The sequence below is a fragment of the Hyperolius riggenbachi genome, chromosome 9, assembly GCF_040937935.1.
Source record: "Hyperolius riggenbachi isolate aHypRig1 chromosome 9, aHypRig1.pri, whole genome shotgun sequence".
In the NCBI taxonomy this organism is placed as follows: Eukaryota; Metazoa; Chordata; class Amphibia; order Anura; family Hyperoliidae; genus Hyperolius; species Hyperolius riggenbachi.
In genome coordinates, this window is record NC_090654.1 from 130472959 (window position 1) to 130492632 (window position 19674).

The 19674-nt window shown below is 43.7% G+C and overlaps 1 protein-coding gene across 2 annotated transcripts in view; it reads left to right on the forward strand.

Moving 5' to 3' along the window:
• The window catches only part of CA14 (carbonic anhydrase 14), a 180821-nt gene that overhangs the window by 133294 nt on the left and 27853 nt on the right, over positions 1 to 19674 (forward strand). For both annotated transcript variants that reach the window (XM_068253513.1, XM_068253514.1), the window contains exons 5-8: positions 2630 to 2725; positions 11889 to 11955; positions 12558 to 12715; positions 16872 to 17001. In XM_068253513.1, coding sequence (XP_068109614.1) covers positions 2630 to 2725; positions 11889 to 11955; positions 12558 to 12715; positions 16872 to 17001 — 451 coding nt within the window. The remainder of the gene's footprint in view (positions 1 to 2629; positions 2726 to 11888; positions 11956 to 12557; positions 12716 to 16871; positions 17002 to 19674) is intronic.

Genomic DNA, 19674 nt, shown 5'->3' on the forward strand with positions numbered 1-19674 from the left:
GATAATCCTGTGCAGTGCAATCAGATTGTCTCATCTTCAAATTTCGGACAGTGTCAGCTGCTGGACCTTTCAAGCTTTCTATAATCCTCTGCTTCTTGCTTATTTCAGGAACATCCCATTCTTCCAGTACCTGGGTGGCTTGGTCCATCCATGCCTCAAAATCTTCTTCACCAGGGGGAGTGGGTACTTTACCAGAGAACAACTGTAACTTTCTGTACCCCCAGCTTGCTAGCGAATAGTCAGGAGATCTACACTTTGTCAGTAGGTTTCTTAATGCTTCAAGGACTTCTGGTCCAATACAGTTCTTCTCTTGATCAATGGCAGGCTCAGATAATGGCCCCATAACTTCAGCTTCCACTTCTGCTGCACCTTTTGGAATGGTCACTTGAACTAACTGACCGCCTGGAGTTGTGAGGGTCATAGGCATCTTGTCATGGGGGACATGGGTCTTCCACTCCAGCAGGGCAAATTGAGTTGGTCCACTTGGGTCTGTTGTACTATCTAACAGGAACCCCCGACCAGATATTGGTAGTCTTTCAGCCACTTTCCTAATCTGTGCATCAGTCCAGTCATGCCCTGGCAACTCTAGGACTAAACAGTGTCCCACGGCAGCTTGGTGGTTCTCACACCATCTTCCTGCAGCTCTTGACTCCATACTGTGTCTGATTTCAAGGGATAAGGGGCGTAGACGTCACCGGGCGGAACCAAAGAGAGCCCCACGTTGGGCGCCAAATGTAGCGAGACAGACTGGATCGCTAATGAATGTAACAGGGCCTCTTAGTGGATACCGCCTCCAGTGGCACCCTGCCTCCTAGAATCATGCAGACACCAGTATCAATGCAATATATTTATTCCCCACTGACCAACGTGATCTAATGGGGTGAAGTAAGCAATAGAAAATATAGCACTAATCAAACACTTGTTAACTCAGCAAGATCATAACAGTAACAGTAATACGCTTCACACATTCAAAGTGCATAGAAAGTGTATGTCCAAGGTAGCCACCTCCTGCGCCCCTCCAGTGTCACTCTAAACAAGTGTACACTAGACTGGCACAGAACGCACCGCAGCAAAGGGACAAGCTTAATAAACTGCAATCAACACACGGTAGTAACCTCTTGCGCCCCTCCAGTGTCACTTTAAAGGAGTGCACACTATACTGGCGAAAGACGCACAACCATAGCAAAGAAACAAACTTAAGACAATGCAATCAGTAGCACAATCTTATTTAACTCCCGACTGGCCAGTGGGCTATAGTGCAGTTGCACTCGGGGTACCCCTTTAAGGAACATTATGTGCACAGTTGGGCGCCTTGTGAAGAAGGTGCAGCAGCAAGAAGACTCCTGATGCACTCAGCAACAACAGCATAGATGCCAGTGATGTGAGAGGGGACAGGTTAACCAGGCTACAGTTCAGAATGGCAGGCTATGGCAAACAGTCCTGACATACACTGTCCACAGTTTGTTGTAAGAGGAGTGGTATAACTCCCAAACCTCTCAGCCAGGTTAATGCCCCTCTATCACTGCAAAGATGGTTCCTACCATGAGGTGCAGGGCCAGTCCCTGATAATGGTCACTCAGCAGGTGCAGAACTCACAGGCAGAAGTTTTGAGGAGATTGAGATTCACAAACTTTGTAATCCAGCTAAAATGGTTCCTTCTGAAGTCCACGCGGCTTGTACAATCCAGACTCCACCAACCTCACAGGTTCACACAGTTCTGGTCCGGCAGCTGTATCCTTTCACCAAGATCCAGCAGCAAGATTCAGCTCAGGGTGCAGCAAATTTGTGTCACAGGATCCCTTCTTCACACTCAGCAATCAAATAGAAGCCAGTCCTATGGATTTAGGCCTGAAGATCCAGTCCCAGTCACTCCAGACCTCACTCCCAGGCTCTAGGCACACCAGCCACACCTCAGCTCCCAGCAGCCTCTGCTCACTCCAGCCTCTCTTCCAGAATTCTCTGCAGTCTTAAAGGAACTATGCCCTCTAAAGGCAGCAGTACATAACATAACAATAACAGCACATTATATGGTGTTACATTTGTTTATGCTGGGGCCACATACCTCTGTGCATTGTCCATTCCTCTCCTCCATGTAACCACTCCTTGAAATATTTGACTTTTTGGCTAAAGTCAAATTTTCGGACAGGAAGAGGCAGGCTTGCAGCAATGTTCCATCCGATCCCCCTCCCATTACCTGCTATTCCCTACTCCACTTACTCCCCTTGGGAGAGGGGTGGGAGGGTATATCGCAGCAAACCTGCCTCTTCCTGTCTGAAAATTTGACTTTAGCCAAAAGTCAAATTTTTCAAGAAGAGATTACAGGACTAGGGGGAATGAGGAGAGAAGCGGACAACGAACAGAGGTATGTGGATCCAGCATGAACATACTGTGCCTCTGTGTTCAGCTGAGATGGCTTTGCCTTGGGTCAGTTATCCTCTAATAAGAGCATTTGGGGTTGATTCACATAGCGCCGCAAATCAGCCCTTTGGGGATTGCAGTGGAGATTCTTGCAATTTTATGTGTATCTTGTTGTGCTTCTGAAATTGCACCCATTCCAACACACACCTCCACCTGACCACTAATAGTGAGCAATAATAATATTTATATCTGTTCTCTTTCCACAAACCAGCTGCACATTGTCCATTACAACTCCGACAGATTTACTGACATCAATCAAGCCAAAGACAGGATGAACGGGCTGGCAGTCCTCGGGATCTTGATCGCGGTGAGAACGAATTGCTGTGTCTTAGAGTGCTTGTTTTTCATTTCATTTGTATTGCTGATAAATTACAGCGCTATTTCATTCTACCATTTTGCAGCTAATTTCCATTTGGCAGCTCTCTTTAGTATATTGCAAGTCCCACTAATTTGGAATGCAGTGTTAAACAGTAACCCCAGCCAACACATTTTATTTTATGCTTGGATAGAGTGGGGGAGGATTGAAACCTCGGACAGATTTGTATCGCTGTTTGGGAGATCCCTATTTGGGAGATTTCTCCTCACTTTGAAGCTATGCTCAGTGATCCTGTCTCTCTTCATACCGGAACACAATGCAATAATTCCATTTCTACTTTAAAAAAAAAGAAGTGCATTACCTGTACTTGTCATCTGTGTCCCTACTGAATACATTTCACCTCACATCATCCTTCTCTCCTGCCAATGGAACAGGAAAAAATGGACATTTCCCCAAATGGACAGCAACAAAAATTTGACATGTATGTGCTTTACAGGATTGTATGGGTTTCCTGTGGGTATTCTGGCTTCGTCTAACATTCAAAAAACATACTGGTAGGTTACTTGGCCTCCCCTAAGAAATTGACTTTTTACTATGTCGTGGGTAGAAGATCTGACTATGGTACAACCACAACCAAGGTATCAGGGGCAGAACTACAAATCATGGGGACCACCAGCAAAACTTTTATAGGGCCCCCGCAATATTCACACCCTTTCCCTTGCCTAACCCTTGTAACCCTCATAGCCTGGGGGCCCTTCTCGCCAGAGTCATAAAACAAGTATGGACATCATAATCTTCACATCCATAACAAATGTAGACACAAAAAAGCCTGATCTGAAGGCTGAACCCCTTTAGCAGAGGGAGTGAAGTAGTAATTGGGGCCCCCTTAGAGCCCAGCTCTAAACCCTCCTGCGGTCGCAATGGCTGCCCCCCACTAGTTACACCCCTGTAAGGTAGATTACTGAACATACTCTATGTTCAGTAAGTTGCTGCCAATGCTGACTAGATTGTGAGCCCCTCTGAGGGACCGTTAGCGACAGGGCCGGTTTAAGCAACAATGGGGCCCCAGGGCAAAATAAACCTGGGGGGGGGGCCAAAAGATACCTTGGAATAAAAATCGGCATTAAAGTGGACCCAAACTAAAAATACAAGATTTCAGAAATAACATCTATTTTCTAAATTATAACAATAAATAGCAGCCCTTTTTCAGCTGCATGATGACAAATATAAAATATTTTACATTTAAATATTCCGGCAAACTGGTGGAGTAGATGGTGTCCAGCAAAGGAGGAATTGCTAATGGCTGCCACCTGTATAACCCTAGTTATGCAAAGAGAAGGGTGAAAAGCATGCACTGAAATGCTCATAGGCTTGAAGGAGTGTTTGTTTATCTTTGTATGTGTCAGAGTGGTGCAACTAAATATTTTGAATAAAAAAAATGTTTGGTTTGAGTCCGCTTTAAGGGACCTTTTTGCAGCTGGAATAGTCAGGGTGTGAAGCCCCAATCAGTCGGAGCTCCACATTCTGGCTATCCCAGCCTGCATGGGGGACAAGGGGTTAAAAAGTTTCAGGAGGGGGGACCCCACATAATTGAAAAAATAAAAAAATTCCCACACTCTAAACATACAAAAATTTTTTGGGGAAAATAGGAAAAAATGCCAGGAATCTTCATACAGCCATATTGCGGCTGTATAGCGATCCCTGGCCAAAGCGCTGCGGCTGCGTATTGACCCTCTGGAAACCCCGTCAGGAAATTCATTGCTCTTTCTTTTGATACATGTACAATTACACTACCGTTAGGTTTGCTACTAAAAGTGACATTTACCACATTTAAAAGTATACTTTTTCCTTCGAAAATTTAAAATCGATTTTCTCAAAAACTATAAGGTCTTTTTGAAAAATTGTGTTTTCCTCTTATTCCTAATGATCTCCTTAATATATCCTTAAAATTTTGGGTTTTTAGCATTTAAGGTGGATTTGCTATTAACCGTTAAAGGCGGCGGGTTTTTAAATGTGTATTTTTTGTCCTTTGAAACTTTAAAAACGATTTTCTCAAAAACTAGGTCTTTTTGAAAAATGTTTTTCCTCTTGTAGCCACAGGGGGGCCCTACAGGCTCTGGGGCCCTGGGGCAATTGCCTCCTTTGCCTCTATGGTAGCACCGGCCCTGGTTAGCGACAAGACAATATTCTCAGTACAGAGCTGCGTAATATATGCCGGCGCTATAAAATACTTAAATAAATAATGCTAGATGATCTTAGGAGCCTGTAGGTGTAAAACTCAGACACCCTAAAAGACAACTGTAATGAGAGGTATATGGAGGTTGCCATATTTACAGTATTTCAACGATACCAGTTGCCTGACAGACCTGCTGGTCTATTAGCATGCAGTAGTGTCTGAATTCCACCAGAAACAAGCATGCAGCTAATCTTGTCAGATCTGACAATAATGTCAGACACACCTGATCTGCTGCATGCTAGTTCAGGGTCTGTGGCTAAAGGTATTAGATGCAAAGGATCAGCAAATCTGCCCGACAACTAGTATTGCTTAAAGTGGACCCAAACTAAAAATACAAGATTTCAGAAATAAAATCTATTTTCTAACTTATAGTAATAAATAGCAGCCTTTTTTCAGCTGCATGATGACAAATATACAATATTTTACATTTATTGGAGGAACCCCTCCCTTCCTTTCAAATTGCCGGGATTTTTCCGGCAAACTGGTAAAGTAGATGGTGTCTGGCAATGGAGGAATTGCTAATGGCTGCCCCCAGTATAACCCTAGCTATGAAAAGAGAAGGGTGAAAAGCATGCACTGAAATGATCATAGGTTTGAAGGAGTGTTTATTTATCTTTGTATGTGTCAGAGTGGTGCAACTAAATATTTTTAATTAAAAAAATGTTTGGTTTGGGTCCGCTTTAAAAGGAAATAAATATGGCAGAAGCCACATACCTCTCACTTCAGTTATCCTTTAAGACTCTTAGGGCTGATTCACAAAGCTTTTGTATCTCACCTTACTTTTTAACTCACAACATTCTGTCTCTCCTTAAGGTTCACACACACCTACCAGCTATCTGTCCAACTATCTACCAAACTTGTCTGTTAAAGTGGATCCGAGATAAACTTTTACTCACTGCATAATTGTGTTACTTTCCTATTGTTTATAGGGCATTCCTCAAACCAAAAACCTTTTTTGTTTTGTTTTAATTCTCTAATTCCCTATAAACTAAACAAGCCTCGACCACAGCTTTTTAGAGTGCATTGGCACTGTAGCAAGGGCTTATGGGAGCTCAGTCTGGGCAGGAGGAGGAGGTGGTTACTAGCCATAGATTTCAGAGGCAGAGGGGATGTGGGAGGAGGAGAGGGGACTGAATTTGTCACATTACACACAGGCAAGCTGATAGCATCTCCAGCCCTCAGCCTGTGAAAAACAGAACATGGCTGCCCTCATTGTATCACAGGAATAAATCATCATAAATTATTGAAGCTGTTTGCAGCTAGATTTGCTGTGTAAACTATCTAAACTTTACATAAGATATATAGATAAGATACTTGTTATAGTTAGTTTTCCATCTCGGATCCGCTTTAAGCCTCATACAACTTTTGGTGTGTAACAAGTTGAAACAACTAAAAAAAAGTATTTTGCTATTGTTTCGAACAGCTGATAAGACTGATAAGAAGTCAATCCAACAGTTGGATTGACTTCTTATCAATCGTATCAGCTTTTTGAACAATAGCAAAATACTTTTTTTAGTTGTTTCAACTTGTTTCACAACAAAAGCTGTTTGACAATTGTGCTGCATAAAAGACTGCTGTTGAGCGTGTGAATGGGGCTTAACAGATAAGTTTGGCAGATAGTCAGACATATTGTTGGTAGGTGTGTGGGAGCCTTTAAATGACTTAACTCATGATTTATCTCACCTTATCTTAACTCAATATTTATCTGTCCTTATTTAACTTAATTCATAATGTATTTCTTCTTATCTGTTTATCTGCTTATCTCTCTTTTTTATCTTATGCATTAGCTCTTCTTACACTTAAAGAGACTCTGAAGCCTAATAAAAAACAGGTTTTTACTTTAAAAACCTGTTTAACATAATTGCCCCACCTAAAACTCTGCATCCCGCGGCTGAAAACTCCATAAATCACCCCAAACTCCCTGAGGCTGATTGCGAGATCGCTTCCTAGTAGAAGCAGAGCTTTGGGCTGTAGCTCTGCCTCTACTCGTGTCAGTCAGCGCGGATCTCCGCCTCTCCTCGCCCCTCTCAGTCTTCTTTCACTGAGAGGGGCAGGGGAGGGGGCAGTGATCAGCGCAGATTGACGCACATGGAGGCAGAGCTACAGCCCAAAGCTCTGCCTTCCCAGGTACTGTGGGCAGCAAAATCCACGACCAGGAAAGTTGTGGATTTTTGCTCAGCAAGTTTGGGGTGATTTATTGAGTTTTCAGCCGTGGGGATGCTGCGTTTTAGGTGGGGCAATTATGTTAAACAGGTTTTTAAAGTAAAAACCTGTTTTTTATTAGGCTCTTAAAGTTGCAAAATAAGTAAGCTTTGTGAATTAACCATTTATGCACATAAGAGGAATGTTACCTGCAAGACTCAATCTCTCATGTGACAGTTTGGGGCAAGAGCAACAGACTAACAATCGTTTCAGAACTATCTAGTGTGTGTGTGTGTGTGTGTGTGTGTGAAGCCTTAACCATCATTGACACACATAGCAGTTCTTTACATCAGATCTTTTTATACTTGATAAGGAAATATAGTACAGTGGATACTGTTTACAGATCAATTTAAGAACATGCAGGATCAAACATAGTTACATAGTTGAAAAAACAGACAAACATCCATCCATCAAGTTCAAATACTTTAAAGCCAATGGGTACCGCTGTAAAAATAAAAAAAAGTCAGATACTCACCTAAGGAGAGGGAAGGCTCAGTCCTAATGAGCCTTCCCTCTCCTCTCCCGGTGCCCTCGGTGCTGCGCTGGCTCCCCCGTTCGCGTCTGCCGCCGCAGAGACTTAGGAGGTCTTCGGGAACACTCAGGCTTCCGAAGACGGGCAGCTCCATACTACGCACGCGCAATTGCGTCATAGAGGACGCTCGTGCATGCGTAGTATGGAGCGGCCCGTCTTCGGGAGCCCGAGTGCTCCCGAAGGCTTCCGAAACATCCCTTCGGCGGCGGAAGTGGCAGTATTTGACCGAACTGGTCGAATACTGCTATGGGAGATCCTGCACAGGACCGGGCATCGGGAGAGGAGAGGGAAGGCTCATTTGGACCGAGCCTTCCCTCTCCTTAGGTGAGTATCTGACTTTTTTATTTTTAATGCGGTACACATTCACTTTAAGTAAGTTCAAGTTACAAGGTTTGGGCCAATTAACATTAAAAGGGAAAAAAAAAATCCTTCCCATATCAGAATGGCAATAGGATAAAATCCTTGAATCAACACCACTGGATATCGTCTAGTAATTATAGCTGCAGATGTTGTTCAATGCAAGAAAAAGCATCCACGTCCCCTTCAAATGCAGATACTCTCACTGTAAAGAATCCCTTTTTAAATAGATGACAAAATCTTTTTTCCACCATACTCACAACATGTCCCTTTGTTCTTTGTACAAGCCTAGGGACAAAATGCTAATTTGCTTTTATTCTAGGATAAATAACCCCAGTTTTCTAACCTTCCCTGGTATGTGAGACCATCCTACAATTTTGTGTCTAGTCACTTTTTCTAAAACTCCACTATCCTTTCTAAAATGCGGTGCCCCCAGAACTGAATTGTTTATTCTAGATGTGGCCATACAAGATATTAAACAGTGGTTGTGTTAAGGTTGCGACCCAAGTTATTTTTTTCCCTTTTTAAGCATCCCAAAATTGTATTTGCTTTAGCTGCTTCTGCTGATGCTTTGCAATGAAAATGTTTATGTAACCACGTGCGTACCAGCAGTCTCTAGCCTCTTTAGGTTCCTGACCGACTCACAGAGCTAGCTGTGGTGGTGGTGGGTCTACACGGTGTGGTAATTGAAATCTATGCCCTGGCAGGAATAAGCATACATACTCAATTACTGCGGTCCGGAAGCAGTAAACTTATTGTCAACCAGTACGCCTAGTTTCTTCTCCTAGTTTGATGTTGCCATCTGTATCCATTTTCTAAGTATGGTGCTAGACCATTGGTATGGCCAGGATGCATGACTTTACATTTTTTTTACATTGAAGCCACCATTTTCTTGTCCATATCTTATACAGAGCATTCTGCAGTATGTCACTATGTTCTTTTGATGATAATTCTATATAACATATACTTGCTCAAAAATAGCATCATTACTTTCTGTTTCACCTTCCATGTCATTAATTAATAAATTAAAGAGTACTGGACCCAGAACTGACCCCTGTGGGATCCCACTGCTAACAGTCACCCATTTTGAATATAATCTGTTGGCCACAACTCTTTGTCTTCTCTTTATTAGCCAGTTCCTCCATCCATGTACACATATTCTTCCCCAGTCCCTGCATCCTCAACTTCTGCACCAAGATGTTGTAAGGAAAACAGTATCACAGATCTTTGCAAAGTCTAAATATATTACATGCACATTTTCCCTATATCTGCATTACCATTCACTACCTCATAAAAACTAAGACTGTTTGTCAAACAAAACCTGTCCTTTGTAAAGCCAAATAAAAAATGTTGGATCAAACTAATAAAAGAGGTTAAATCACTGGTTTAAGTGAGAAAAAGCCTCAAACATGAAGACTGAATTAAAAATGTTCTTTGATTGATCAAGTGGTCACAAGCTCAGTGGTCCAAGGGTGGGAGCAGTGTACAATCAAGAGTCCCATAACTTTTTCCTGCTGGTATCTGATCTAATATTCAGTTGTGCTAGGGGGGAAAAAAATCAATATTGGATATACCACCAGTTGTTTCCCTGTTCTTCTACAAAACGCATGCAAGGTCACCTTGAAGTTAAGTGTTTGACAAGGTTCTAGATTCACAGTGAGCAGCTAGTAGCAGTTTCCACTGTTGTACTGTTCAAAAGTGTAACTGACCCAAAGATAGGGAATTTAATAGATAGGCCTCAATTCACTAAGGTTATCTCCTGTCTTTAATAACGTTTCTAGAGTTATCACCATGGTGATGAGGCATGTAGTATTCAGGAAACATTTTACCTCAGGCAAACGTAAAGTTTTTTTTTTTTCAAACAATTATATTTTATTGAAAGATGTGCAACAACCACATATATATATATATACATGGTCAGGTATGTTCAACATATAATCAAGAGCATGAAAATGTGTGTACATACATATCTTCTGATAAGAAGAACAGATTTTACACTTAAGGGACAAAGGTAATACAGAAGATAGTACTGAAAACAGAGACAAAGCGTCCCATAATAAACAGAATGCAAACCTAAAGTTAACTCTGCTGCCTTTAAGTTAACTCTTCAATCCTTAAAATAACTCCAGAATGCTAAAGTTAAAGACAGGCTGTTAATTAACTGCGTGCGAAAATAACTACAGAGAAGGTAACTTAAGGAATGAAGAGATAACTCTCTCACTGTGTGGTGGCAGGGCTGTGGAGTCGGAGTCGGAGTCGTGGAGTCGGAGTCGTGGAGTCGGGCAATTTTGGGTGCCTGGAGTCGGAGTCGGGAAAAAATGCACCGACTCCGACTCCGACTCCTAATGAATTTGTAACTGTAATTAAAATAGAAAATATGATAAAATGTTCTATTTCTCAGATAATAGTCATTAAAAATAATGTATATATACAGTATATATACAGTAATAGCTGTGCTTAGTCCACAAAAATAAAATAAACCAATCAAAATTAGTTACTTGTGCTGCTTCAATAAAGCAGTCCCCGTATTTTTAAGGTCAGATATACATATCTGATTGTGACTGTATATATGATGTGTACACAGGAATCTCTTATATATACTAAATAACATCTATGCTGTAAGAATAAAGCCTGATGTGTAGCTATGTCACTAATAGAGATGGTCAACGAGATGGAAATAATTCTGCATTGATGCTGATTTATGCAAATGTATGCACTCCCTTTGCTGATGAAATAAAATAATTTGATATGTTATTAAAATTTGGTTTGGTGACTACAAATTAAAGGGTAACTGAGACGGATGAAAAGTAAAGTTTTATACATACCTGGGGCTTCCTCCAGCCCCCTTCAGGCTAATCAGTCCCTCACTGTCCTCCACCACCCGGATCTTCTGCTAGGAGTCCTGGTTATTCAGCCAGTCAGCGCTGTCCGGCCGCATGCCGCTCCCACAGCCAGGAACATTCTGCACCTGCGCAATAGTGCTGCACAGGTGTAGTATGCTCCTGGCGGCGGAGTGTGTGCATGCGCACTACGCTTGACTGACTCAAGTACCTGGACTCATAGCAGAAGATCCAGGTGGTGGAGGAGGACAACGAGGGACTGATTATCCTGAAGGCGGCTGGAGGAAGCCCCAGGTATGTATAAAACTTTAATTTCATCTGTCTCAGGTTTACTTTGTTACACAGTAGTACTATACTCTACATATGCACTCCCCACAGAGCTGCAGGGAATTCACTGAGAATGCTGTGCACATTGAACACAGAGGTGTTGTCTGTTTACAATCTCCTCATTCCCCTGCAGAGTACCTGCACATCATTCTTACATGCACCCACACTTGATAGATGTTCTTTGTTTTTCCGGTTGTACCTTTTACAAGTACTCTTACCAAGGACTAGTTTTAGTCTAAAGGGAATAAATATAGTAGTCTACATATCCTTCTCACTTCCGTTGTCTTGTAAAATTCCTAAGCGTTGGCAGTTAAGAGACGAATTTCATGTTACATACTTTTAATCAACAAAATTGTAATATGCAAATTAGAGGAGTCGGAGTCGTGGAGTCGGTGGAATCCTAAACTGAGGAGTCGGAGTCGGAGTCGGTGGATTTTTGGACCGACTCCACAGCCCTGTGTGGTGGCAAGTTTTCTCTTGCCTTATTATCTCCAGCATTATCTTAGTGAATTGAGGCCATTCACATAGCATATGTGTGTTTACCATTACTGCTTTATATGTTGCCTTGATCTGTTTTAATACAGCTATTGTGCCTGTCTTTGGAATACTGCTATGGATGATTTACATTACCTGTGTTGATCTTCTGTCCTCGTGACACAGGTGGGCCCCAGTGAAAATCCAGCCTATGCCAATATCATCAACAATCTACAGAATATCAGCTTTGCAGGTGAGAGAAAGTGCAATATGCCGAAATAAAAGATTGTTCCTCAGCAAATGGCTCTATTAATTAAAATTAGCCCATTTTGCTTTAATTCTGAGCAATTGCAAAATCCCTATAAAGGGATTATTGAGTACCTCTATAACAGTGTGCCGCATGCCCTGACAGTGTAAAAGGCACCTGTGACTGACACTTTTTTTCCACCAAAATTAAGCACACTCTGTCTGCCATATCATTTCTAAGAATGACTAATCAGCTTCTGAGTTTTTTGTTTAAAGTGTTGCACAACTTCTCTCAGTTTATTCAGTGGTTCTCTGGATCAGAGTTACCGCAGGTAGCCGGTTTCTCATGCAGAAGAGTATGATGTCTGGTTTGCTTTCAGAAAGTAACTAGCATATGCAGCATTGTGCTTTTATTGCTGTATTGCCAATATTGAGATATGTGTGCCCCCAGGCTAATATTTCCTCTTAACTTTGGCTCAGCTTTCCTTGTTTCAACACCTGCAGCTTCCTCATTGTGCTCTGTAAAATTGCTACTAGTCTTCCTCTCATTGTTGGTGAACCATCGATTGGGGTAACATTGATGCTTAAAGATAATGATGATTCTTGCAGAACAAAGTGTCGGGGTACCATCATTTAGTGTGAAAGAACTTCTGCCTAATTCTCTGGACAAATACTACCGCTACAGTGGCTCCCTCACCACACCGCCGTGCTACCAAAGTGTGACCTGGACTGTTTTCTCGGATCCCGTCCATATCTCACAGTCTCAGGTAAGAGGATAATGTACCCAAGCAGGACACTGCAGTCTAACAAAGCACAAATAGTGGGAACACTAGCAGCAGAACATCCATGCTGTATCCTGACATCACTGCAGGGGCGTAGCAATAGCCAAAGCAGCCTTAGCTATCTACGCCACTGCATCACTGTATGCAACCAACAACTTATTTAGCAACTGGCAGCCTGACTTGCTAATTTCGGGCAACTTATTTTTTTTTTCCCAAAAAAGTAAACTATATTAGTTAAAGGGACCCTGAGAAGTGCCCAAATTTAAAAGATTGCACTTATCTGGGGCTTCCTCCAGCTCACCGCAGGCCGCAAGGTTCCCCGGCGTCCTCCTGGCTATTCTCCGTGCGGCTCTGCCGGCCCCCGTTACCAGCGACACCCGGGCCGGCTCTTCCTGGATCCTTACGCTGCTCGTCATCACGCTGGCTGCCGTGATGACAAGCAGCGTAAGGATCCAGGAAGAGCCGGCCCGACACCCAGCCCGGGTTTCGCCAGTAGCGGGGGCCAGCGGAGGCTCATGGAGAGGAGCCAGGAGGACGCGGGGGACCTCCCGGCTTGCGGTGGGCTGGAGGAAGCCGCAGGCAAGTGCAATCTTTTAAATTCAGGCACTGCTCAGGGTCCTATTAAATAATAATCCCAGTATTTGTATAGCGCTTTTCTCCTGTCTGACTCATAGCGCTGCAAGGAAGCCGCTAGGGCAAGCTCAGTAGGCAGTAGCAGTGTTAGGGTGACTTGCCCAAGAAACTCCTTACTGAATAGGTGCTGGCTTACTGAACAGGAAGAGCCGAGATGTGAACGCAGGTCTCCTCTGTCAGAGGCAGAGCCCTTAACTAGTACACTATACAGCATGAAAAGAAAAACAAAATGGAGTTATCCAATAATAAAGCACTTCTTTAAAATAGGAACTGTAGTCAAAATAACGTAATGAATAAAATTACTTAATTTTACAAAATTAATTTATGCATTGAAATGTATCACAGGTGGCGAACTGTAGCCCTCTCAGAAGATATCTACGTAATGTTTGTTTACTGACAGTTCTAAAGCCAGTAGAAAATATACCTGGTCTCCCAGAATGCTCGGGGAGTCAGAACTGCGCTCATCTAATCAGATTAGCCTAAGCACCATTGGGAGGTTAGTGCTATATACCAATATAGTTATTATTCATTTATAAAGCGCCTCCAAATTCCATGGCGCTGTACAAGTAAGAAAAACAAACATGGGGTACATAATACAGACAATGGTATACATTAAATATTGCAAGAAATAAAATGAATAACACATTTCAAGACACAAAAGGGTAAGAGAGCCCTGCCCTTGTGAGGTTACAATCAAGACAGCAATATTTAGATATATGAAGTGTTTCTGTTGCTGAAACATGGAACATTACCATGAAAGTGGGTATCCTAAGAAATGTACTACATTCCACATGTCACTACAGTGCCTCTTTAACATTATTCCTCTAAAAGCCTGAACAACGGTCTGGGCATTAAGAGAATTTAACTATGTTTGGACTACACTGATTTAAAATCTATGCACTGTTTTGATGCTGATCTGGCTGGTAGGGCGTAGATTTCAACTCACCGCCATACATCCGCCATTTTTGTCGATCTCGCTGCTTTCTCCCTGCCTTCTCCCATCGCAGCTCACTTGCCCTGCCAGTCTCTATGACTGCAGAGCCCTGTGAACTGGTCAGGAGCCGATTTCATTGGCTCCTGGCCGTGTCTATCAATGTAAGCAACTCCCATTGGCTTACATTAATAGACACGGTCAGGAGACAATGAAAGCGGCTCCTGATCGGCTCACAGGAACTCTGCTGTCATAGATTTCAGAGTGGGTGGCCCAGGTTCCTGACGCGCGGCGGTGACGGCACTTGTGGTGGGTATGTGCAGCGATTCCTCGGAATTCTGTATTTTCTGTACCAGCAGTCTCCGGGGCAGAGACCGATGGTAGTTAAGTGGTTAAACATTAAAAAGCTTGGGTATGAAGTGGGAAAATGGAAATTGCTGCTAAGGTAGGTCACAGGACGCCAGCTCTTTACAGCCAACAGCCTAATGATTCTTCTCGTCCCTTCCATAATGGGAGCAGGGTTGCCACCTCATCCCTTTAACCACCTTTAGACTGCCCAATGCCGAGTGGCGGCCGCAAGGTGGCTCCCAGGACCGCCTAAAGTTCATTGGCGTCAAGTCCTGGGGGAGTGTTTTGCAGGGGATTGTGAACGCATGCCCGCTAAATGATGGAGCGGAGCTCCGAGATCAGCCTGCCTGCACGCTGGCTGTTACATGGAAAAAAAAATGTTTATATACATGTACAGCACTGCAATCTACTGCAGCGCTGTACAGGGGACAACTCTGTCACTGAGCTGTCCCCTTGAATGGCAGGGAAAGAGATCCCTCTCATAGGCTGATGCTTGTGAGAGAGGATCTCTGTGATTGGCTATTGGGGGGGGGGGGGGGGGGCGGATATATTTAAATAAAATAAGCGTTTTTTTTATTTTAAAAAAAATTGTAATAAAATTAATTAAAAAAACAACAACAAAATGATCGCAGCAGCTATCAGATGCCTCCAACAGAAATCTCTGTTGGTGGCAGCAAAAGGAGGAAATGTACATTTGTGTGCTACATCGTATGGCTCTGCAGCGAGCTGTGAAAGCTGTAGAGCACTGAATTGTAAAAAACAGCCTGGTCACTAGGGGGGTGTAAGCCTGTGGTCCTCAACTGGTTAAATACTGGAACATCTGAGTTATACAGGTTCTGGGGCTACTCACACATAATCAGTGCCTAAACTGCATCTTACTAGCCACAAAGCATGTATAATTTATATTTGCCGATATTTAAAGGGACAAAGTGGTAACCCTAGATGGGAGAAAGGCTGTGTTCCCACTTGTAGCCAGATCACTTGCGGCCAGCAGCAGCAGAGAGTGTAGTGTCCACTCCGATGGTCCGCTGTGGTCTGTCTAGCCTAGAGCCCGGGGCAGATGTGTTACCACCATAGGCTATATATATGGAATGCAATACAAAAGAATCCAGAAGGTCCGCACACTCAATGAACCAAGTTACAGGTTTTATTCAAAAACTGTGACACAGTTCCATTTCATACACCAACGATTTGTTTCGGGGCCCCTTGGGGTCCCCCTTGTCAAGGCAACAAAAACAGAATTTTGTTGCCTTGACAAAGGGGACCCCAAGGGGCCCTGAAACTAATCGTTAGTGTATGGAATGGAACTATGTCCATGATTTTTGAATAAAACCTGGAACTTGTTTCATTGAGTGTTTGGACCTTCTGGATTCTTTTGTATTGCATAACTGGTCCAGCACCTCCATGGTGGAGTGCAATTCTTCATCGATTTGTTTTATATATATGGAATGCATCTGGCTGTCCGGGATAATGCACAGAAGTGCGGCCCACTTACCACAATAGATCCAATAGATCTGTTGCAGACTGACAAGTGTGAGCGGCTCCAATATATAAAATAGTCAGTATTTATATAGTCAATAGTTCACTGTCATTTTTGCGATGCAGTAAAATGGCCAAAAAAATGTCTGTTTTACTCTCAAGTGGAAACACAGCTTAAAAGGACACTTAGGTCAAACAAAAAAAAATGAGTTTTACTCACCTAGGGCTTCCAATAGCCCCCTGCAGCTGTCCGGTGCCCTCGCCGTCTCCCTCCGATCCTCCTGGCCCCGCCGGCAGCCACTTCCTGTTTCGGTGACAGGAGCTGACAGGCTGGGGACGTGAGTGATTCTTCGCGTTCCTGGCCACAATAGCGCCATCTATGGTGCTATAGCATATAGCATGAAGCATAGCAGCATAGAGGGTGCTAATGTGTCTAGGAATGCGAAGAATCACTCGCGTCCTCAGCCTGTCAGCTCCTGTCACCGAAACAGGAAGTGGCTGCCGGCGGGGCCAGGATGATCGGAGGGAGACGGCGAGGGCACCGGACAGCTGCAGGGGTCTATTGGAAGCCCTAGGTGAGTAAAACTCACTTTTTTTGTTTGACTTAAGTGTCCCTTTAAATGTCACAGTGGCCGAGAGAGCAGTTGGGTGTGACCGTGATCTTCATCTCAGCCATGCATCCCAAGTGACTAACAGCATTTGGATAACTTTACATAACGAGGTTCCAAGTTCTCTCCCTTATTTCTACAGATGCAGAAACTGCGTACAGCACTTCATTCTACTCCAGAGAGCACTTCTCCAGCTCTCCTACAAGATAATGTTCGAGATGTCCAGCCAGTGAACCAGAGGACAGTATACTCCTCTTTTGTGGTACAGGAAGGTATGCTGATTCATAATATAAAGTACATCATATTTTTGCAGTCATAAAATGCAGGTAAAACTCGAAAGAGTAGAATATCATACAAATGTTCATTTATTTCAGTAATTTAACTTAAAAGGTGAAACTAATATATGAACTAGACTCATTACATGAAAAGCAAGACATTTCAAGCCTTTAGGCCTCGTTCACATTGATAACACAGAATGACCGTGCGATGGGAACGCAACGCTGATGATTGCACGTCATCTGTGCCGCTGTGCGCTGCTGATCCCATTCACAAGAGTGAATGGAACAGCGCGGCGCTTGGACGAAAAAGCTGCGCAGCGCATATGATCACACCAAATTTGCAGGGTATGTAGAGGGGGACAGTGGCTACAAGAGGGAAACATTTTTTCAAAAAGACCTTATACTTTTTGAGAAAATCGATTTTTAAAATTTTAAAGAAAAATAGTATACATTTAAATTAAATGACAGTTCTTAGGGAAACCATTCCTGCCGACTTTAGCAAAGGCCCCTTACATCTGAACCAATTCATTAGATTCAATTCATTAAAAAAAAGCGGATTGTTCGTGAATCGGTTAGTATACAGTAGTTTAGAATGCGTCATGTGAGGACGCATAGATGTCAGCTCCCGCTGACTCTCCCCACCTGCCTTCACCTGTGTCACCCTCACCTAGCCTGGCACCCGGTGCACCAGGTGCCAGGCTAGGTGAGGGTGACAGGTGAGGGGGCGGTGAGGACAGCAGGAGCCGGCAACTATGCTTCATATGTGGACACATTCTCTGCTATGTGGGGGACAGCGTAGATCTTCAATCAACTTAATTGAAAAATCGCAAGATGAGAGGATATTGGCATGGGACATTTCCGAAGATATTGGCGTGGGAACTTTTCTTTTTTAAAGCAACAGGTAAGTTTTTCTGGTTAATTAAGAACTGTAAAGGACTTTTTTTGTCGGTGTGTTTTTATCTCATTTAACCCTATGTGGAAATGGGTAAGGGGTACTTTGTACCCCTATACTCATTTCTCCTGGGAGGGGGGTGGGCATCTGGGGTCCCCTTCTTAAAGGGGACTCCCAGATGCCACCATGAACCCCCCCCAGGGAGTCGTCGCCCCACCTCCTCCTGGGGCACCGGACATGGGGAAGAGCCCCTTGTCCGTGGACACGGGCTCGGGGGGAGAGGGGAAGATTTGGCCGCCCCTCTCCCCCGGAGCACGCCCATACCATGGACCATGCGGGCTGGTATAGCTCAGGGTGCGAAGCCCCACGGTCAGAAGGAGAATTTTCTCAAAAACTATAAGGTCTTGTTTTTCCTCTTATACCCACTGTCCCTATAAACATACCCTGCAAATTTGGTGTTTATAGCATGTAATGGGGCTTAGCTATTCACCGTTAAAGTCGGCGCCATTAAAGTCTATGTGAAAAATGCGAACCCAAACTTTTTGGAAAAAAATCGCATTTCGCAGCGAATTACTGAGATTCGTGCGAACAAGTTCATCGGTGAACCATTCGGGCCACCTCCACATATGATCTGAATGGCAGAAATGCTGTCTATGCACTTCTGCTGTTCTTGCGTGTCGCACACCATACGCACTGCCGAAATGCACATTGTTATAATTTTGATTATTATGTCTTACAGCTTATGAAATCCCCAAAATAAAAAAATCTCAGATCATTAGAATATTGTGAAAATGTTCCATATTCTAGGCTCAAAGTGTCAGACTCGAATCCACTAATTAATCCAAAACACCCGCAAAGGATTCCTATTTCATATTAGTTTCACCTTTTAAGGTGAACTACTGAAATAAATGGACTTTTGCACAATATTCCAATTTTTGAGTTTGCACCTGTAATACCTAACACTAACACTTACCCTGCCTTTAAGGACTTCCGAGGCCAGATAGCCAAAAATAGATCAGTACCTGGCTGGGTGCTTTTTGTCCCCATAGAGGACGCCATTTGCACCCTCCATTACAGTCTGCCGCCATTGTTTTCATAGTACTAGCCCCAGGTCAGGTCCCGACCCCACCGCATGGGTCGTTTCATTATTCCCCTCCAAAGATGGCTGCCGAGCGGAGCCGCGGCTGTACAGTATGCATGGACGCGAGTGCGGCTGTGCAGCTCTAAGCCCTCCTTCAGCCGCGTGATGTGAGCGATGTGAGCACTCCTGATGGACGCACAGGAGGACGCCGGGAGCAAGGACGCAGCTGGAGGAGGGCTGAGAGCTGTGCAGCCGCACTCGCGTCCATGCGTACTGCGCAGCCGCGGCTCAGCTCAGCAGCCATCTTTGGAGCGGCATTGTGGGTAACCACTGATGTTTGAATTATTGCAAATACCTTCTGTTTTAAGAAGGCAAATCACACCAAACAGTGCTTTTTAGTAGCAGGGCTTTTCCTCTTTTTTTGTCTCTTTTACTCCCCTATACTTTTCTAGTGGTTTGGGTCACCCTTGGTTACTCCATTGATCTCCACTAACACTAATTAGTTGAACCCCTCTAGAAAGCATTTCCATTGCAATGTGCAATTGCAAGCATGATTGCGCCATATTGTCATCGGGAATGGAGCACAATCACAGCGCAAATTGCGCAAGCCAGTGATTGTGTGCAAGGAATACGGGTGTGCACTAGTAGGAAATTAGTACATGTAAGTGTAAATTGCAGTGCTCTAGCGACTGGC